The sequence below is a fragment of the Salvelinus alpinus genome, chromosome 15, assembly GCF_045679555.1.
Source record: "Salvelinus alpinus chromosome 15, SLU_Salpinus.1, whole genome shotgun sequence".
Taxonomy (NCBI): Eukaryota; Metazoa; Chordata; class Actinopteri; order Salmoniformes; family Salmonidae; genus Salvelinus; species Salvelinus alpinus.
Window position 1 is genome coordinate 41,954,570 of NC_092100.1, and position 23,163 is coordinate 41,977,732.

Consider the following 23,163-nt stretch of genomic DNA (forward strand, 5'->3'; position numbering starts at 1 on the left):
CACTGTATACCAATGTGTCTCTCACCAATTATGCTATTCACTTTAACTCTCATTAAAAGAGGCCCTGATGCCACAGACCTCTGGTTTCTGGACGACCTTATAGTGTAAATTCACTGAGAATTCACAAGGAACGCTGGGAGTTGACAGTAGTATATTCACCAATCATACTATTTAGCTTGGCAATGTGACTGTTTGAGTTAATAGTAATCATACATCAACGACACATCAACAAGTTACAGTCAGTCACTTACAATCAGACCAGTGTTAACACAGTCAGTCACTTACAATCAGACCAGTGTTAACACAGTCAGTCACTTACAATCAGACCAGTGTTATTAACACAGTCAGTCACTTACAATCAGACCAGTGTTAACACAGTCAGTCACTTACAATCAGACCAGTGTTAACACAGTCAGTCACTTACAATCAGACCAGTGTTAACACAGTCAGTCACTTACAATCAGACCAGTGTTATTAACACAGTCAGTCACTTACAATCAGACCAGTGTTATTAACACAGTCAGTCACTTACAATCAGACCAGTGTTATTAACACAGTCAGTCACTTACAATCAGACCAGTGTTATTAACACAGTCAGTCACTTACAATCAGACCAGTGTTAACACAGTCAGTCACTTACAATCAGACCAGTGTTATTAACACAGTCAGTCACTTACAATCAGACCAGTGTTAACACAGTCAGTCACTTACAATCAGACCAGTGTTATTAACACAGTCAGTCACTTACAATCAGACCAGTGTTAACACAGTCAGTCACTTACAATCAGACCAGTGTTATTAACACAGTCAGTCACTTACAATCAGACCAGTGTTAACACAGTCAGTCACTTACAATCAGACCAGTGTTATTAACACAGTCAGTCACTTACAATCAGACCAGTGTTAACACAGTCAGTCACACATGGAAGTTTGCAGATGATCACTGATTATAAAGAATGACATGAGATTTTTACGGGCCTCACAACATAGATGTATTAAGTATATTGTATGGTACCATATATACATACGCTTCTCGCTGGGTTCAAAATATACGAGGTACTTAAACTGTTTGGATATCTGCTTCATGGAAAGAAATGGGAGAGTGCTAAGTGAACAGATATCCTTAAAATATTTCTAATAGTGCTAAACCTTGACAATTAATATATCATCTGTTTTTCTATAGCTCGACATATGTTTACTCAAACATCTGTCCTTGTTGAAATTGAAGGCTAAAATATGTTCTGTTTTTGTAGCCTGTGTAACTAACGCTTGTGGCATTATATTTTCAATTTTTCCTCTTAGCTCCTGCAAATGTCCCATTACTTCCACGCAGTAACAATTGTTGCGTTGTTGCCTCAAATTGGACATCATTAGACTCAGCCATGATCTCAGTTGAAAGCAGTGCAGAAACATTTTTTATAACGACTCTGAGTCTACTTTTTTTCATTGATCTCTTTCGCAGGCGAGGAAGCAGAAAAAAGGTGACAGTATGAAAAAGCGCTGATCACTGTTGCCTTGGTGAAAATACATCATAACAGATTTCACCTCCACCGCAACCAGAGAGAACTTAACATTCTATTCTCACCTTCATTAAAAGGAAGTGAGTCGTGCAAAGTGAGGGAATCACTCGTTGGCGCCGTTAACATCTTCAATGGCTCTGATTGCTGTTCATTGCTCGCCTGCTGGCTGTAGTAAAAGAGTCAGTGGTGTGAGATGGTGCCAGCCAGGGTGGCAGAGCCAGCAAAGCCAGGCAGGCACTCCCTCTCACGGCTGCTCCAGGAAACAAAGGCTCTAGCAGGAAAACTCAGAGTAAAGGGGGGGTGGTGCAGTAATGAGCAATTTACATGATGTTTACTTCCCATTACTTTTGAGTGGAGCCAAGTGAGAAACCTGTTTGATATGGAAAATCCAGGCCTGGCTACGCCAATGAAAACTTTCTGGCTGGACTAAACAGAAGAATGACTGGATGACTGAATGGTATAAGTGACTAGATAAAACAAACCATGACTATTGGCTTCTGAAGATATCCACATTTTAAATGGCATTGCAAGTGAACAGATACTTTGTCAACAGACATTTTTTCACTAGCAATACTTTGGCTGTAGACAAATATCGGATTCCAAGTTAATTCAAGGTGTGGAGTTCGACAGAATATACAGTGCATTCAGAAAGTATTCAGACCCCTTGACCTTTTCCACATTTTCTTACGTTACAGCCTTATTCTAAAATGTATTAAATAGATTTTTCCCTCATCAATTTACACACACTTAACAAAGCAAAAACAGGTTAGTAGACATTTTTGCACATGTATTAAAAAACAACATTTACATAAGTATTCAGACCCTTTACTCAGTTGTAGCCAGCGATTCCAGCCTAGAGTCTTCTTGGGTATGACGCTACAAGCTTGGCACACCTGTATTTGGGGAGTTTCTCCCATTCTTCTCTGCAGATCCTATCAAGCTCCACCAGGTTGGATGGGGAGCGTTGTGAATTTTCAGGTCTCTCAAGAGATGTTCGATCAGGTTCAAGTCCACTCTCTGGCTGGGCCACTCAAGGACATTCAGAGACTTGTCCTGAAACCACTCCTGCCTTGTCTTGGCTGTGTGCTTCGGGTTGTTGTCCTGTTGAAAGGTGAAACTTGGCCCCAGTCTGAGGTCCTGAGCGCTCTGGAGCAGGTTTTCGTTAAAGACTCGCTGTAGTTTGCTCAGTTCATCTTTCCCTCGATCCTGACTCGTCTCCCAGTGCCTGCCACTGAAAAACATCCTCACAACATGATACTGCCACCACCATGCTTCACCGTAGGGATGGTGCCAGGTTTCCTCCAGACATGGCACTTGGCATTCAGGCCAAAGAGTTCAATCTGGTTTCATCAGACCAGATAATCTTGTTTCTCATGGTCAACTGTGGGACCTTATCTAGAAAGGTATGTGACTTTCCAAATCATGTCCAATCAATTGAATTTACCACAGGTGGACTTCAATCAAGTTGTTGAAACATCTCAAGGATGATCAATGGAAACAGGATGCACCTGAGCTCAATTTCGAGTCTCATAGCAAAGGGTCTGAATACTGTAATAATGTAAATAAGGTATTTCTGTTTTTGCTTTGTCATTATGGGGTGTTGTATGTAGATTGATGAGGATTTGTATTAATTTAATCAATTTGAGAATGAGGCTGTAAAGTAACAAAATGTGGGAAAAGTCAAGGGGTCTGAGTTATTTCCGATTGCACTGTATGGAGGAAGTTTGGATTTAGAAAGATGGATTTTTTTTCTGTACTATTTTTTACACTATTAGCTCAGGAATGTTTTGTGTCATTACATACAGCCGGGAAGAACTATTGGATATTAGAATTGTGGTAACTCACAAGAACTACCAGCATTACGACCAGGAATACGACTTCCCTGGATCAGATCCTTTTTCCCCCTATCCAGAGCAATTTAACTTATTCCAGAGACTGACCCAAAACATTGCCGGCAGAGGAGAGGCACTCAAGGCGACCTGCTGGTTCGACTTAGGAGGCGTGCACGCCACCCTTCGCTTCCGAGTATATTACTCGCTAATGTTCAGGCTTTGGATAACAAAGTTGATGAGCTTAGAGCAAGGATTTCTTTCCAGAGAGACATCGGGGCCTGTAACATACTTTACTTAACGGAAACATGGCTCTCTTTGGATACTCTGTCGGAGTCGGTAAAGCCAGCAGGATTCTCAGTACATCGCGCAGACAGGAATACATATCTCTCCGGGAAGCAGAAGGGCGAAGGGGTTTGTTTCATGATTAACGACTAATGGTGTAATTCTAGAAACCTACAGGAACTCAAGTCCATTTGTTCACCCGACCTAGAATATCTCATAATTAAATGCCAACCATATTATCTCCCAAGAGAATTATCCTCCAGCATCGCCACGGCCGTTTACATCCCACCTCAAGCCGTTACCTCGACGGCCCTCAAAGACCTTCACTGGAATTTATGCAAACTGGAAACCACAAATCCTGAGTCTGCATTTATTGTAGCTGGGGATTTCAACAAAGCAAATTTGAGGACTAGGCTACCGAGGTCCTATCAACATATCGACTGTACTACGTGCGCTGCTAAGACTCTCGACCATTGCCATTCAATCTTCCTGAATGCTTACCAGGCCCTCCCCCACCCTTTCGGCAAATCTGACCACAACTCCATCTTGCACCTCCCGTCCTATAGGCAGAAACTCAAACAGGAAGGACCCGTGCTTCGAACTAGGCAACGCTGGTCTGACCAATCGGAATCCACGCTTCAGGATTGTTTTGATATCGTGAACTGGGATATGTTACGGGTAGCTTGCGGAAATAATCTAGACACATACACAGATACGGTGACTGAGTTTATAAGGAAGTGTATAGGAGATGTAATACCCACTGTGACTATTTAAACCTACCCTAAACAGAAACCGTGGATAGATGGTAACATTCGCGTGAAACTGAAAGCGCGAACCACTGCATTTAACCATGGCAAGGTCACTGGTAATATGGCAGAATATAAAAAGTGTAGTTATTCACCCCGCAAGGCAATCAAACAAGCTAAACGTCAGTATAGAGATAAAGGGGAGTCGCAATTCAATGACTCAGACACGAGACGTATGTGGCAGGGACTACAGACAATCACGGACTACAAAAGGAAAACCAGCCACTTCGCCGAGACCGACGTCTTGCTTCCGGACAGGCTAAACACATTCTTTGCACGCTTTGAGGATAACACAAAGCCACCGACACGGCCCGCTACCATGGACTGTTGGCTCTCCTTCTCCTTCGCTGACGTGAGTAAAACATTTAAACATGTTAAGCTTTGCAAGGCTGCCGGCCCAGAAAGGATCCCTAGCCGCGTCCTCAGAGCATGCGCAGACCAGCTGGCTGGTGTGTTTAAGGACATATTCAATCAATCCTTATCCCAGTCTGCTGTCCCCACATGCTTCAAGATGGCCACCATTGTTCCTGTTCCCAAGAAAGCTAAGGTAACTGAGCTAAACGACTACTGCCCCGTACCACTCACTTCCGTCATCATGAAGTGCTTTGAGAGTAGTCAAGGACCATATCACCTCCACCCTACCTGACACCCTAGACCCACTCCAATTTGCTTACCGACCCAATAGGTCCACAGACGACGCAATCGCAACCACACTGCACACTGCCCTAACCCATCTGGACAAGAGGAATACCTATGTGAGAATGCTGTTCATCGACTACAGCACAGCATTTAACACCATAGTACCCTCCAAACTCGTCATCAAGCTCGAGATCCTGGGTCTCGACCCCGCCCTGTGCAACTGGGTCCTGGACTTCCTGACGGGCCGCCCCCAGGTGGTGAGGGTAGGTAACAACATCTCCACCCCGCTGATCCTCAACACCGGGGCCCCACAAGGGTGCGTTCTGAGCCCTCTCCTGTACTCCCTGTTCACCCACGACTGCGTGGCCATGCACGCCTCCAACTCAATCATCAAGTTTGCGGACGACACTACAGTGGTAGGCTTGATTACCAACAACGACGAGACGGCCTACAGGGAGGAGGTGAGGGCCCTCGGAGTGTGGTGTCAGGAAAATAACCTCACACTCAACGTCAACAAAACAAAGGAGATGAATGTGGACTTCAGGAAACAGCAGAGGGAGCACCCCCCTATCCACATCGACGGGACAGTAGTGGAGAAGGTGGAAAGTTTTAAGTTCCTCGGTGTACACATCACGAACAAACTGAATTGGTCCACCCACACAGACAGCGTTGTGAAGTAGGCGCAGCCGCGCCTCTTCAACCTCAGGAGGCTGAAGAAATTCGGCTTGTCACCAAAAGCACTCACAAACTTCTACAGATGCACAATCGAGAGCATCCTGTCGGGCTGTATCACCGCCTGGTACGGCAACTGCTCCGCCCACAACCGTAAGGCTCTCCAGAGGGTAGTGAGGTCTGCACAACGCATCACCGGGGGCAAACTACCTGCCCTCCAGGACACCTACACCACCCGATGTCACAGGAAGGCCATAAAGATCATCAAGGACAACAACCACCCAAGCCACTGCCTGTTCACCCCGCTATCATCCAGAAGGTGAGGTCAGTACAGGTGCATCAAAGCAGGGACCGAGAGACTGAAAAACAGCTTCTATCTCAAGGCCATCAGACTGTTAAACAGCCACCACTAACATTTAGTGGCCGCTGCCAACATACTGACTCAACTCCAGCCACTTTAATAATGGGAATTGATGGAAATTATGTAAAAATGTACCACTAGCCACTTTAAAAAATGCCACTTAATATAATGTTTACATACCCTACATTACTCATCTCATATGTATATGTATATACTGTACTCTATATCATCTACTGCATCTTGCCATCTTTATGTAATACATGTATCACTAGCCACTTTAAACTATGCCACTTTATGTTTACATACCCTACATTACTCATCTCATATGTATATGTATATACTGTACTCTATATCATCTACTGCATCTTGCCATCTTTATGTAATACATGTATCACTAGCCACTTTAAACTATGCCACTTTATGTTTACATACCCTACATTACTCATCTCATATGTATATACTGTACTCTATACCATCTACTGCATCTTGCCTATGCCGTTCTGTACCATCACTCATTCATATATCTTTATGTACATATTCTTTATCCCTTTACACTTGTGTGTATAAGGTAGTAGTTGTGGAATTGTTAGGTTAGATTACTTGTTGGTTATTACTGCATTGTCGGAACTAGAAGCACAAGCATTTCGCTACACTCGCATTAACATCTGCTAACAATGTGTATGTGACAAATAACATTTGATTTGATTTGATTTGAATCACTCCTCCAACTCAATCATCAAGTTTGCAAACGACACAACAGTACTAGACTTGATCACCAACGATGACGAGACAGCCTACACGGATAAGGTGAGGGCTTGGGAGTGTGGTGCCTGGAAAAAAAACTCTCAGTTAATAAAACAAAGATGATAATCGTGGACTTCAGGAAACAGCAGAGGGTGCACCCCCTATCTACATCGACGCAACCACAGTGGAGAAGATGGAAAGCTTCAAGTTCCTTGGCATACACATCACTGTCAAACTGAAATGGACCACATACACAGACAGTGTGGCGAAGAAGGTGCAACAGAGCCTCTTCAACCTCAGGTGGCTAAAGAAATTTGGCTTGTCACCTAAAACCCTCACAAACTTTTACAGATGCACAATTGAAAGCATCCTGTCGGGCTGTATCACCGCCTGGTTCGGCAACTGCAAGGCTCTCCAGATGGTGGTGCGGTCTGCCCAACGCATTACCGGTGGCAAACTACCCTCCCAACAGGACACTTACAGCACCCAATGTCACAGGAAGGCCATAAAGATAATCAGGACATCAACCACTCTGTCACGCCCTGACCTTAGAGATCCTTTTTATGTCTCTATTTTGGTTTGGTCAGGGCGTGAGTTGGGGTGGGAATTCTATGTTTTGTGTTTCTATGATTTTCTATTTCTATGTTTTGGCCGGGTATGGTTCTCAATCAGGGACAGCTGTCTATCGTTGTCTCTGATTGGGAACCATACTTAGGTAGCTTTTTTCGCCACCGTTCTTTGTGGGAAGTTGTCTTTGTTTGTTGGCACTATTGCCTTTAGCTTCACGGTTTGTTTTGTATGGTTAATTGTTTTTTGTCGGCGTCATTCTTAAATAAAGTAAAATGTACGCTCACCACGCTGCACCATGGTCCTCATCCTTCAACAGCCGTGACACAACCGAGCCACTGCCTATTCAGCCTGGTTTCATCCAGAAGGCGAGGTCAGTACAGGTGCATCAAAGCTGGGACCGAGAGACTGAAAAACAGCTTCTATCTCAAGGCCGTCAGACTGTTAAACAGCCATCACTAGCACATTAGAGGCTGCTGCCTATAGGCATAGACTAGAAATCACTGGCCACTTTAAGCAATGGAGCACTAGTCACTTTAATGTTTACATATTTGGCATTACTCACCTCATATTTATATTCTGTATTCTATACTATTCTACTGTATCTTAGTCGTTCCGCTCTGACATTGCTCGCCCATATGTATATAGTCTTAATTCATTCCTACTTAGATTTGTGTGTATTGGGTATATGTTGAATAATTTGTTTGATATTACTTGTTAGATATTACTGCACTGTCGGAGCTAGAAGTAGAAGCATTTCGCTAATCACTTGTATGTGACCAATACAATTTCGATTTGATGTGAATTTGTGTAGCAAACCAAGCTCCCAAACCCCATACTCTCATTAGTACTTCACATTGAGGTAAACTGTCAATACCACTAAATAAACTCAGCTGACCTCTGCTACATGTGCAGTACAATCATTTAGAGCAGTCTCCCTAGACACTTCTAACCACCTCCCTCCATCTCCACCCACAGGTTTATGATGCTGAGCCTTGAGTTCGACCACTCCTGTCGCTACGACTATGTAGAGGTGCGTGATGGCGACAGCATCAACTCTCGTGTGATTGGTCGGTTCTGTGGGAACGACAGGCCTGCTCCAATCCAGAGCTCCGGCAATTCCCTACATGTCCTGTTTGTGTCCGATGGCTATAAGAACTTTGACGGCTTCTTTGCCACCTTCCAGGAGAGCTCAGGTAGGAACAGTACATGTCTGAGAGGAAACTTATGACTCTCATTGTGACTAAGTAGATCACTGTGGATTTTGTAGCAAAAGTATGCTCATTCAATATTATTATAATTGTAGTTTGGATGGAAATGAGTTTAGATAGTTGAAAAAAGCTACCTGAATGTTAACTGTTATGATAACTAAGCAGGGCACACCCTTATCAAACTCCTGCCTGGGGATCCCTGCTTGGCAGCCTAACAGAGAAACCCCTTATTAATTACCAACTTAACCTGTCACTCAGTTACTCATTCAAACCCAATCACTATGAACACACACTGTAACACAGTACTGCAAGCCAGCTGTACTCATGCCAAAAATACATACTGTAGTAGGCTACTGTACATTTTTAGGGAAGGGTGTTGGAGAGTAGGCATGAATTTTCACACTTTTATACCATCTTTAAATGTTCTGCCATATCCCCAACATAAGCTATCCACTACAAATTTCCGCGCCAGTTCAAAGCAATACTAAGGACACAGCAATGGTTCCTCTCCTAGTCTCCTTAATATTGCAGATGAAGGGAGCAAGGAAAGCCTGCAATTATTTATATATATATATTTATTTACTGCTGTTATGTAGTCCATTTTATGTGTCTAAGCATCCTTCCTGCTCTGTGTGTTTTCAGCATGCAGCTCGTCCCCCTGTCTCCATGATGGAACCTGTATCCTGGACACGTCCTACTCCTACCACTGTGGCTGTCTGGCTGGCTACACTGGACAGAGGTGTGAGAATGGTGAGTACACTAAACTTTGGGTTAGCCTATTCACAAAGGTGATGTGACATGTGTACGTCAGATGAAGTACAGTTAAAACAAAGACCACAGACAACAAGCATGCAGAGTATCTATGTTGGACTTCTCCCCTGACCATATCCTCAGAGTCCCATAAGTGCTAACAACAGCGAGTGAGTCACCAGCACAAGGGCTCTGTGGTGTGGAGAGCTTCCAGACCAGCTGCCTTCCCTACTGGTCATCTCGCTTTCTGGCCCAGGCCAATCAGCTGCTTGTAAAAACTGTCACGTGTCGACAGATGGACCATAAACCGCTATAACCACTTGACGGAATTAGAACTTCATGAAACTACAGCTCACCATCTGAGTTTATATATGGATAATAAACGTCTTGGAGAGAAAGACTGACAGAGAGAATGACGAGAGAGAGGGAGAGACAGTGAGGAAGAGAGACAGATAATGATAGATATTGGCAGACAGAGAATGAGTAAGCAAGGCTAAACTAAGCTAGGCATCCCTATGGCCATCTGTATCTGTGGCAGTCATCTGGCTGCCACCCACACAATGCCAGACAGCCCCCTACCTCATCCTAATAGAGGTCGAACAGGGCCCTATATTTCTGGAGCTCCTTCTGTCCACATCTCCACCACAACCCTGCTTCTTTATGGGTGTCTGGACGCAGGCCTGGGTTTCCATACCCACCACCACACCACTCCCCTTTCCTCCTCCCGGACCCAGAGAAAACAGGTTGGCCAAGAACCCTATCCATTTTTTCAGGTGGTTTTATTTTCAGGGCTACAGTTGAGTCTATAAAACTAATGGTGAAACAAACCTGCCTCTATAATCTAAGCCAGCTTTTCCGTTGGATGAGAGGCGCTCATAAAACGCACGGGAGAATTGGAGGGATGGAATTCCGTACACGTTGTTCGTTCAGCTGGTATTCCCATGAGGAGGGGTTGGCCTGCTCGTTTGTGAGGTAGATTTAGGATAACACTAATGTGGTGTATGTTGTGGAAACACGTGTACATTACTCCCAGTTTATCCCAGAGGCAGTTAGTTCGACAAAAAAACTGAAATGGTGGATTTGGCAGCAGCTGCACTTCGGGTCTGCAATAATTTACCTATCATTAAACAATATTCCAAACAATCTTCTTCAGGATAACATGCTTTGAAGACACGATTCTTTCTTGACTCTGTATATTTCCGATGAGGCAACAGTCTATATTTTAGATGATTATTGAAACATAGTTTCTGAGGCGTTTACAGGAGTTAGTGGTGGATTAATGAGGCTTCATTAATCATAACATCCTCTGTTAGCATTCCTTAATAATGGCTATGACTCATCCCAGTAGACAGCCCAGTAGAAGATTGACTATACTGGGGTAGACAGACAGACACTGTGATGGGAGGACAGGGGTGTGGGCAAACACAGAGGATATGATAGACTCTCATTTTAACACCCCCACACCTTTTATCTGTTTTTCTAAAAAAGAAAATGACTTAACAGGGTGGTGCACATTTTCTTTTTCCACATGCTGAAAGCCAAGTGAAAGCTCCCTGTCCCGTCCCACGTGCAGCTCCACTAGAGGGTGGAAATGTTGGTAGGCAGGGAGATAGTGATAATAGGGAGGGTTCCTCTGATGGTTTTGGGTCACACCGCTGTCAGACCACGGCCAGAGAGGGGGAGAGAGGCATGGGGCTGGTCCTATGATACAGTATGGTCCCAAAAGGGGATATCAAATCAAAATCAAACAAATCACATTTTATTGGTCTCATGCACATATTTAGTAGATGTTATTGCGGGTGTAGCGAAATGCTTGTGTATCCCCTGTTACAAAGTGATATGATGCACATAATAACAGCCCTACATATACACACCCCTTGTTCATGTGTGTATATGGGGAGGTGGGGGGGGGGGGGGGGGGGGGTTGTAGGTGTGTACATGTGTTTGTGCTTGGTATTTTGCTTTGTTCCGGGCCAGAGAGAGGGGAACCGATAGTGAATTACAAATTGACGTGTTCTATTTGTGTCAATCAAGTTCTCTGTTTCAAAGTCAGGCATTGTCTTTATTTAAAACATTTTTTTTACCTTTACTTAACTAGGCAAGTCAGTTCAGAGCAAATTCCTGTTTACAATGACAGCCTATTAAAAAGGCAAAAGGGCTCCTGCTGGGACGGGAGCTGGGATTAAAAATACAAATAAAAAAAATATAAGACAAAACACACATCACGACAAGAGAGAGACAACACAACACTACATAAAGAGAGACCTAAGACAACAACATAGCATGTCAGCAACACATGACAACAGAGCATGGTAGCAACACAACATGACAACAACATGGTAGCAACACAACATGGCAGCAGCACAAAACAGGGTACAGACATTATTGGGCGCAGACAACAGAACAAAGGGCAAGAAGGTAGAGACAGCAATAATAACGCAAAGGAGCCACAACTGTCTGAACAATTACACCCACTATTCCATTCCACTCTACCAACCCACGCCCTACTCCACCAACCCACGCCCTACTCTACCAACCCACGCCCTACTCTACCAACCCAAGCCCTACTCTACCAAGCCACGCCCTCCTCTACCAACCCACGCCCTACTCTACCAACCCAAGCCCTACTCTACCAACCCACGCCCTACTCTACCAACCCACGCCCTACTCTACCAACCCACGCCCTACTCTACCAACCCACGCCTACTCTACCAACCCACGCCCTACTCTACCAACCCACGCCCCACTCTACCAACCCAAGCCCTACTCTACCAACCCAAGCCCTACTCTACCAACCCAAGCCCTACTCTACCAACCCACGCCCTACTCTACCAACCCAAGCCCTACTCTACCAACCCAAGCCCTACTCTACCAACCCACGCCCTACTCTACCAACCCACGCCCTACTCTACCAACCCACGCCCTACTCTACCAACCCAAGCCCTACTCTACCAACCCAAGCCCTACTCTACCAACCCAAGCCCTACTCTACCAACCCACACCTACTCTACCAACCCACGCCCTACTCTACCAACCCACGCCCTACTCTACCAACCCACGCCCTACTCTACTAACCCAAGCCCTACTCTACCAACCCAAGCCCTACTCTACCAACCCAAGCCCTACTCTACCAACCCAAGCCCTACTCTACCAACCCACGCCCTACTCTACCAACCCAAGCCCTACTCTACCAACCCAAGCCCTACTCTACCAACCCACGCCCTACTCTACCAACCCACGCCCTACTCTACCAACCCACGCCCTACTCTACCAACCCACGCCCTACTCTACCAACCCAAGCCCTATTTTACCAACCCACGCAATACTCTACCAACCCACGCCCTACTCTACCAACCCACGCCCTACTCTACCAACCCACGCCCTACTCTACCAACCCAAGCCCTACTCTACCAACCCACATCATAAAAACACTTTACTGCTGTGGAAACTAAAGCTTATTTTTACTAGGACTGTTCTATTTATTCCTCTGTACGTCGCCTTGTGAGCTGTTCAGACTTTTTCCAGGCCTGCTGAAATGACCTATTAATAAGGCAGTACGATGTGGAGGCTACATTTATAAACTTCTAGCTAGTCAAAGACGCAATTCTGAGGAGGAAGAAATGGTTTGTAAATAATGAACTTGGTTCTGAGAGCCCTCAGGCTGTAGGTGGCTATTCAGAAAGAGTTGTGGTTATACCAGACAACACAATGCTAATACTGTATCACACAGCAGTGAACACACTGAAGTGGTGTTTATAGCTGGCAGAAGATTGGTAACATTATAGTGAACAGAAGACAAAACACAATGTGCTCAGAAAGCATGAGAAGGGTTGTGTGTAATTGTGTATGTGTGTGTATGGGTTTGTGTGTATCCCTCTAGTTGTACGTTGTCGGAGGCCCCCGGTACCTGTCCATGGCACCACAGAGGGGTTATTCCATCACTCAGGGGCACAAGTCATATTCAGCTGTGGCCCTGGGTTCGAGCTGAGGGGGATCCGCACAGCCGTATGCCTCCGGGATGGCACCTGGAGCGCCCCTGCCCCCCAGTGTGGTAAGAGGCCAGTGAGAGAGAGGGGCACAGAGAGAGTGAGGCAAAGCACAATGTATACTGAGTGTAAAAAACATTAGGATCACCTGCTCTTTCCATGACACTGAGCAGGTGAATCCAGATGAAAGCTATGATCTCTTATTGATGTCACTTGTTAAATCCATTTCAATCAGTGTAGATGAAGAGGAGGAGACAGGTTAAAGAAGGATTTTTAAGCATTGAGACAATTGAGACTTGTATTGTGTATGTGTGCCATTCAGAGTGTGAATGGGCTAGGTAAAAGATTTAAGTGCCTTTGAATGGTGTATGGTAGTAGGTGCCAGGCGCAACGAATTGAGTGTGTCAAGAAATTGCAATGCTGCTGGGTTTTTCACACTCAACAGTTTCCCGTGTGTATCAAGAATGGTCCACCACCCAAAGAACATCCAGCTAACTTGACACAACTATGGGAAGAATTGGAGTCAACATGAGCCAAAGTGTGGAACCCTTTTGATACCTTGTAGAGTCGATGACCCGCCGATCTGAGGCTGTTCTGAGGGAAGAAGGGGTCCAACTCAATATAGGAAAGTGTTCCTAATGTTTGGTACACTCAGTGTATATTTGGGTGCTTTGTGAAAAATGAAACCTGATTGACCTTAGTGACATTAACGCTGTAGGTTTGTTTTATACAATAACATTTGAGACATATTAACACAACAGCAATAGTGTCTGACCACCTCAATCCCATCTCACTGAGCCTACATGACCTCTCTGTTCCTCTGCAGTGCCCATGGTGAAGTTCTGTGCCATCCCAGCCAAGCCCATCCATGGAGACCACTTCAAGGTGTACGGCCCCAATGACGTCATCCTTGCCCTGCAGTATCTGTGCTACCAGCCCTACAAGCTGAGCGGAACGCACCAGAGAACCTGTCTTCCCAACAACACCTGGAGCGGAACACCTCCCACCTGTGGCAAAGGTTAGGGTCAGAGCATGGCATGGCAGGATTCAGAGTTTGGAGACAGTGGGAACAGGTTTTGACAGACATCAACAGTTGACCTATTATTATTGTAAATTAATGACTATGTACTAGGTGACCAAGCCTGCGTGAAATTGATAATATTTCACTAGTAAAATGTGTACAACCATTCATAATCGTCAGTCAACTGTATAACAACACTTATTTACAACAATTTAAATCCAGTAATTCACTTTTTTTTCTATTCTTGTTCTTACAGTGAATAACACACTTGCTGAATCAGGCAAAGATACGGAAAAGAACAAAGAAAAGGGTGCAGAAAAAGACAAAGACACTGACACACATAAAGACATTGAAAACCCCAAAGACAAAGAGATAGACAATACTACAAGTATCAAGGAGGACGTGGCTGGTAAAGATCCAGACACAGGCCTGAGGAACACGACAGTGGACATTAGAGATGGTAAAGATACAAACATAGACATTACTCTGGTGAATATCCCAGAAGGAAGCAAGGATAAAACGAGTGACAAAGAAAAAGAAACGGTGCTAGAGAAACCTACTGGAGGTAGCAAGGATAAAGTGGACAGTAAAGAAACGGATGACATGTTAAACACAGTTGAGGGAGGCAGAGAAAATGACTTGGGGAAAACCACAGAGGACACAGATGGCAGTCCAGATACGGGGGGAGACACAGACGTGCTACAGGAGATAGGCAAGACAACAGAGATTCCTGAGATAGTGGTGGTGGTGGAAGATAAAGGACAGGAGAAAGAGGAGAAGAAAGAGCAACCGGTAGATACAAGCAGTGATCCAAACATAGTTGATCCTAACGACTTAAAACCTAGGGGTGACACATTTGCCATAGATTACACTGAGATAAAACCACGGGGAGACACATTTGCCATAGATTACACTGTTACGGATGTGTTTGGCACCAATGACATAGAGCAGGGTATGAATACAACAGTGTCTAAAGACGTTGTGAAGAGTATTATTCCAACTAGAAGCAACAACACACAGTTCACCCCATATTCATCAGGAGGTCAGGAGACCAAAATGCCTGTGGGAAAACCACGCGAAGACATAGGATCGACTAATGACATGGGATCAACTAAAGATTCAAGAAGAGCCAAAGACACAGCGGCAAGTACAAGCAAACCTGAAGAGGAAAATGCAGGAAAAGATTCAGAAAAGCCAACTAAAGAGTCTGAGGATGAGAAGAGAGAGAACCAAATCATCAATGGTAAGACATCTGAAGTGCATGTTGTAAAATACACTGCACCATTAAAACAGATATTATAATGACTCTCAGCATCTTAGGTTTTATTTGACACTCTCTCACTCCCTTTCCATCTTTCTCACTCCTTTCCACCTTCTGCTCTCACCACCTGCCCTCGTTCCCCTCTATCTTCCCTTACTCCTTCCTTCCAGAGAAGAGCTGTCCTCCTCTCCCGCAGCTCTACCATGGGTACCAGCAGGTGGTGCCAGGGATGGTGCCAGAGACGGTGGAGTTCTTCTGTAACCACTCGTACGCTCTGAGTGGTGACGCCCGACGCTCCTGCCAGCCTGGCAGCTCCTGGGGGGGCGCACAACCTCTTTGTGTGAGAGGTAGGCTCTGGAATGTGTGTGTTTGTGTGTGATTGCGTGTGCCTCTACTTTGTGACTATCATCTAGGAATACGCTGTTGCACCTGCAAGTTAGGCGCTACTTTTAGCGCTAGTAGTTAGGCGCTACTCTAATCAACCCAACATTGAGAATGAGAGCAGTTCCCTGCCTGACAGTAGGTTTTAATGGGAACCCTGTGTGTGTTTATCTGCAGCCTGCAGAGAGCCCAAGGTCTCCGAGCTGGTCAGACAGAGAGTTCTGCCTCCACAGGCTCCATTCAGGTATGTCGATTTACATTCACATATGTTACATAGCAGGCAGACAAAAATATGCACATGATATAGTCTACATAAATACGACAGACAAAAGTATTCTCCAACACTACAGATATCTGCTTTACCTTAGCGATCATCATATCTAAAAACCACAAACGTGCATAATCATATATCAACATCATACACACACCACAAGAGACCATGAATATTATGTATGATCCTCATTAATGTACACAGCATAGCAGAAGACATGACTCTATCTTTTAATGACAGAGGCACTTTACCATGTGAAGTCCACATCAAAGTTTGCCATTTAAAAACCTAAAAGGACTCTACTTATACACACTGCTAGCCTCTTAAAGAACATTGTAAACTGGGTAGTTCGAGCCCTGAATGCTGATAGGCTGAAGGCCGTGGGATATCATACCATGGGTATGACAAAACATTTAGTTTACTGTTCTAATTACGTTTGTAACTAGTTTAAGGCACTAGCAATAAGGCACCTCAGGGGTTTGTGGTATATATATATATTTTTATTTAACCTTTATTTAACCAGGTAGGCCAATATACCACGACTAAGGGCTGTATCCAGGCACTCTGTGTTTCATCTCCTTGGGCCTTATTGCTTAATTATACACTAGTTGTTTCTGTAAAGGCATCTCCACTGACCCCTCTCCTCTCTCCCTCTCAGGAAGACCCCTGTGCATAAGCTCTACTCCTCCTCTGGGTTCAGGAGGCTCTTCCAGTCCGCCGGCCCCACCAAAGGTCCTCCAGTGCTATCCCAGCTGCCCCAGGGCTTCCACCACCTCTACACTCACGTAGCGTACGAGTGTGCCTCTCCCTTCTATCACCACTCAGGCAGTGCACGCCGCACCTGCCTCAAGACTGGCAAGTGGAGCGGGCGTCATGTCTCCTGCTCACCAGGTGAGGACAGCAGAGCCACATTACTTGATATAAAGAAAGGTTCTTCTTGCCACTTATGTATGCTAGAATGTCACTTTCAAACCACACCCAGACACTAAACAATCAAGGAAAATGGGCTGAAAAAGTAAAATTCCAGGGTGGGTATGATATGGAATAAGTTTTTCATACATTACAATATCAAGTGTTGTTGTATCACTCTGGCAAGTATGATGTTCCTTCCCTTTCTTTTCTCTTCTCCTCCCTGGCCACACTTTCCTCTTCTCCACCCTTGTCTCCCCATCCTTCTCTTTTCCCAGTATGTGGGAAGCACCCCACCTTTGACCCTCAGAGCCCAGCAGAGTCCCACTGGCCCTGGCTAGCTGCCATCTACCAACGCTCCACCAACAGAGCAGGGACCAAGCTAGACAAGAAGGCCAGCCTGGACGAGTCACTAAATATGGGGCCTGGAGCTGGACCAGGAGCAGGGGCTGGGTCCCAGGGGCAGGACAAGGCCTCAGGCTGGCAGCTGGTGTGTAGCGGGGCCCTGGTGAACCAGCGGAGTGTGGTGGTGGCAGCCCACTGTGTGACTGAGCTGGGGAAGATGTACCCTCTTGATGCAGCCAAGGTCAAGGTGGTGATGGGAAAACACTACCGCAGTGACCTCCGGGAGACCAAGGGCCTGCAGCATCTTAGGGTAAGAGAGGGGTTGGATAGGGTTGAGGCGGTTGGGGGTGGGGAGTAGGGAGTGAGATAGGGTTTGGAGAGGGCTAACTGGGTTGGTGGGTGGGGGTGGCAAGTAAGGAATGAAAGGGGTTTACACTATATAGGCTAGGGAGACCACCTGTACTCAGTTAGCCACACACTGCACTAATTACACTGAAATACAACTATGGTGTACAGTTCATCACACATGAGGTTCTACACTATATAGGCACATTTACCAGCCTTATGGGATCTATATAATACCAATGGCTGGGTGGCAGGGGTTTTAAACCTGTGTCCAATTATAATGCATCATTTTACAAACATGACATCATGTGTACCACATCTAGCCATACAGCCCCATGTCTGTTTATGTTCAGTTATTGAATAGGTCCCACTTTGACTGTAAGGAAACACCAATGTGGTTGTGTTACATGACTAGTCGATTTATGGTACATACTGCACTTTATAAAGGACAGTCAATTAATGTATGCGCATATGAGTGAGGAGTGTGAGTTGCCAGGTAACAAGCACAGCTAACATCGTCCCACAGAGAGCCAAGCTGTCGCCCTGCTGTTACGTTTGGCACAGTCTCTCTCTTCTTTCTACAGCTTTTCTTTTTGTCACACCCCCTTTCTCTCTCTATTCTTTCTCAAAACATCCCTCCTCTCTCTCTGATCATTCCCTCTTCATTCTGAACATCCCTTGTCTCACTGACCATACCTCCTTTCTTGTTTCTTACTCTGACCAGTTTATGTTATCTGTCTACCTTGTGATTATTTATTTTATGTCTCTCTAACCTTCCCGCCTCTTCTCCTCCAGGTGGCCTCCATCTCTGTCCACCACAACTACGACCCCCTGGTCTTGGACTCAGACTTGGCTGTGATCAAGCTGCTGGACAAGGCTCGTATCGGGGAGAAGGTCCTGCCCCTCTGCCTGCCTGACACCCAGGGGGAAGAGGCGACCTCCAGAGAGGGGCTAGTGATGGGCTGGGCCCCCCTGCCGGACCCCCGGATTGGGGAAGAGGAGAGGGCCAGGGTGGGTGTGCAGCACCTGGCCGACGTGGTGCCCTGCGAGCAGCAGTATGCCCGTAATGGCGTGCCTGTGAGCGTTACAGACAACATGCTCTGCGGCCGCCAGCGACCCGACTATGGCCCATCTAACATCTGTCCTGCGGACACAGGGGGTATCCTGATCCTTCCCGCTCAGACAGGCTCCACCCAGGACCCCTCTCTTGCCTCTCCAGGGGGGCTGGACATGTCCAAAGGGGAGTGGCGGCTGCTGGGGTTGGTGAGTTTTGGGTATGACCAGGGAGAGTGTGACCCAGACCTCTTTACTGTGTACACACATGTGGCTAACTTCAAAGACTGGATAGAGAGCCATATGAAGTGACATCACCAGGATGTGACCCACCCGGTATCTCTCTTTTCATTCCCTCCAACCAACTACACCCGCTTTTTTTTTGCCAATCTCACTCTTCATCATTATTTCCCCTGTTCCTTTTACTTGCCAATGTCTTCTCCATTCTCCCTTTCCCTCCTTTCTTCTCCCACCGTCCCTCTTCTTGTCATACACAGGCAGGGAGTGTGATCAATAAAGAGCAGAGTAACACTGGACTGCACAGGGCGGTGCACTGATGTTAAGGTGCCCTAACACTTCCTGATCAGGTAGACCCTCCACTCAGCACAGTACTTCAGTGTTCAGGCTTTACCTTCAACCTGGTGCTACAGACTTGAAAACGACTTGAAAACCAGTTCCCTCTGGCCTCTGGGAAAACCTATTTTTCATTGTATTCTTTGATATGTATATATATAATGTAATGTATTATTATTATGGCTCTGCACATGGCTCAAGTGATGTACATATTGTATAGAAGGACAGCAAAGCCATGTTTTTAATTAACAATATTTGGGTGTGTGTGAAGACACAGTGGTCTGATTGGAGTTGATCACTGAGAGTGGTTCTGTGAGCTTTAATCCAGTATTAATTCAAGGAGACCCATATGATTGTAATAAATAGAGATGAAAGAGAGAACCTGGCGCTTGCTATGTAAATCAGCCAGCCGTTCAGCCAGGGCCAATTCTCCAGCGAAAGCCTATGAATTAATCCAGGTCAAATATACACAATGAAAGGCTTCAATCGAACAACATCAACCTGATATTTTTTTAGAACAGCTCCCTCTTACATGCCTACCCAGTTAATAAAGTATGTATAATGAAGTTAATCACTTAAGTGTTGACCCCTCTGCTAGTATCTAAAGAGAAAATGAGAGAAGTAACTGACGGAGAAACATTTAGCCACAGGGTGGGTGTATCAAAACATCCATTTCTATGGAGGGATGCTCTGAGACAGGCTCAGCCAAAAACCACGGCCAGAGTGACTGAGGATCCACACATACCAAAGTTATGCTCACTTCACCTCCTCTATTACCCGTGTACTTACAATAGATGTCCACCACATGTACAAAAACAACTACAGAACAAGCTCACAAGCCCAGCATACATGTTGTATGATCATCTATCATGACTACGTTCATGATTGATTCTGTAATATATATGTTCATATAATGGGACACAATAAACACATAGATATAGAAATCTCCTGGATCATTAAAACGGACATTTACCCAATCACGACTAACCACACATATCAATATAGAAACCAGAAAATATATGTTCCAACTTACATCCAAAATGTCACCCGATTCCCTACATAGTGCACTACTTTTGAGCAGAACCCCTTGTGCCCTGGTCAAAAGTAGTACACTCTAGGAATTGAGTGCCATTTGGTACGCACGTATGGATAGCTTTCCTCCTCCTGAAAACAAAGGAGCTGTCGCACGGTAATAACTGATGAACCATGAGATGTAATGGTAGAGTGAGTGACTCCTCAGTCTAGTCGTCTATAGGAGGACCAGCCATAGCCACATCAGACCGAGTCCACAGCCTCCTAGGTGGGCGGAGGGATCAAGCCTGTCTGGAAAGATACACAAAGAGATCAAAGCACACACCAAGGGGAAATAATGTGTGTCCATTGTTCTCTGTAATACATATACCTTACCCGCCCCTGCCCTTTCTTCTCACACACTATCTCTCTCTCTTGTACAAACACACACACACACACACACACACACACACACACACACACACACACACACACACACACACACACACACACACACACACACACACACACACACACACACACACACACACACACACACACACACACACACACACACACACACACACATGCCAAGAGTTTGCAAAGCTGTTGTCAAGGCAAAGGGTGGCTATTTCAAGAAACATATATTTTGATTTGTTTAACACTTATTTGGTTACTAAATGATTCCATTTATGTTATTTCATAGTTTTGATGTCTTCACTATTATTCTACAATGTAGAAAGTAGTAAAAATAAAGAAAAACCCTTGAATGAGTAGGTGTTCTAAAACTTTTGACCGGTAGCGTATACTGTTTGAGATTAAAAAACAATTGTGGCCTCATGACAATGTGAAATGGAAATGTACAGGAATATGATAGGAAGGCTCTTTGGAGGTGCTTCGACAACACCTACAATATTGCATATGCATGCTGAGAGACGGCACATCAGAGAAGGCTGATGGGAGGAGCTATAGGAGGAAGGGCCCATTGTAATGGTTGGAATAGAATAAATGGAAAGTTCTCAAACACATCAAACGTATCGAAACCACATGTTTGACTCCATTCCATTGATTCCATTCCAGCCATTACAATGACCCTGTCCTCCTATAGCTCCTCCCACCTGCCTCCTCTGCATCATATTGTAGAAAACCTAATGTTGGCAACAATGACATTCTGGCCATAGCCTTCCCTTGGACCCTCACTGCCCTGGCAGGAACAGCCTGTACAAAGAATTACTTGGAGGGAGATCGAAGTTCAATAAAACCTTTGGATGGACGGCAACCTAGAGACAGTTTACTTTCTCTTGTACACAGGAACAAGATTTATGAAAGCTTTTTTGTCTCTTTTCTCCGGCTGTTTACTGGAAATGGACAAGGGCCTCATTTAGGCCTCAAATTCCCCTGAGGAGAGATCTATTCTACCCAGGCTGGAAGCAGACGCGTTCTCAGGCCCCTGTTAGCTCACTGGCCATCATCAGTAGAGTGGGCCAACACTTCACCATAACCTGACTCATCTGCTGGGAACTAGAGAATGACCCTGAGACCAGTGGAAAGCCCTTGACAATGCTGACAAAAGAGATGCAATGAAGGCTCGATAGTGTGTTTGCACTTAAGAGGCGGAGGGGCAAGGCGCTTGACACCTGACATACACTAAATGTCCGTTCACAGTCCAGTTTCCCAGTCAAACCCAGCTGTAGTATGGATCCCGCTAGCATTGCATGTTCTTTAGAGCTCGGCGCTGATGGCTCTACACAGCAGAGGATGTGAGCTATATGACTATGGGCTCTTCGTAATGGCTGGAATGGTATCAATGGAACGGCGTCAAACACATTGTATTCATGTGTTTAGTACCATTCCATTGATTCCATACCAGCCATTACGATGAGCCTGTCTTCTTATACTGTAGCTCCTCTCACCAGCCTCCTATGCTACACTGAAAAAAAAGGTTCTTAAATGGTTCTTCCTCAGCTCTTAAGGTTCTTCAAAATTCTTAAAGGTTCTTTAAATGTATGGAAGATTCCTGCAGATGTGTCCATTTCAGAACACACAGCAAATTGTTGATTTTTCAGTTAACAATTAATACTCAGTGGCGTTAAAGAACCCCAATGTTGACATTAATGACCAGAGTTGAACCAAAACCATGCCCATCACTATCATATTTCCCAGCATGCTGCAGGTAGAATTGTCATTTTTAATATCTACAGTTGAAGTCAGAAGTTTACCACCATAGCCAAATACATTCAAACTCAGTTTTTTACAATTCCTGACATTTAATCCTAGTAAGAATTCCCTGTTTTAGGTCAGTTAGGATCACCACTTCATTTTAAGAATGTGAATTGTCAGAATAATAGCAGAGAGAATGATTTATTTCACCTTTTATTTCTTTCATCACATTCCCAGCAGGTCAGAAGTTTACATACACTCAAAAAGTATTTGGTAGCATTGCCTTTAAATTATTTAACTTGGGTAAAACGTTTCGGGAAGCCTTCCACAAGCTTCCCACAATAAGTTGGGTGAATTTGGGCCCAATCCTCCTGACAGAACTAGTGTAACTGAGTCAGGTTTGTAGGCTTCCTTGCTCACACACCCTTTTTCATTTATGCCCCAAAATAGGATATAGGAATGA

At 45.0% G+C, this 23,163-nt stretch overlaps 1 protein-coding gene across 2 annotated transcripts in view; it reads left to right on the forward strand.

Annotated features, from left to right (window-relative positions):
- The window catches only part of LOC139540107 (inactive serine protease PAMR1-like), a 60,698-nt gene extending 39,385 nt beyond the window's left edge, over nt 1-21,313 (forward strand). For both annotated transcript variants that reach the window (XM_071343680.1, XM_071343681.1), the window contains 10 exons: nt 8,402-8,619; nt 9,277-9,384; nt 13,265-13,435; nt 14,197-14,388; nt 14,648-15,634; nt 15,823-15,999; nt 16,211-16,277; nt 16,963-17,195; nt 17,492-17,868; nt 18,699-21,313. In XM_071343680.1, coding sequence (XP_071199781.1) covers nt 8,402-8,619; nt 9,277-9,384; nt 13,265-13,435; nt 14,197-14,388; nt 14,648-15,634; nt 15,823-15,999; nt 16,211-16,277; nt 16,963-17,195; nt 17,492-17,868; nt 18,699-19,268 — 3,100 coding nt within the window. In that variant the 3' untranslated portion in view covers nt 19,269-21,313. The remainder of the gene's footprint in view (nt 1-8,401; nt 8,620-9,276; nt 9,385-13,264; nt 13,436-14,196; nt 14,389-14,647; nt 15,635-15,822; nt 16,000-16,210; nt 16,278-16,962; nt 17,196-17,491; nt 17,869-18,698) is intronic.
- Nucleotides 21,314-23,163: the final 1,850 nt, after the last annotated feature.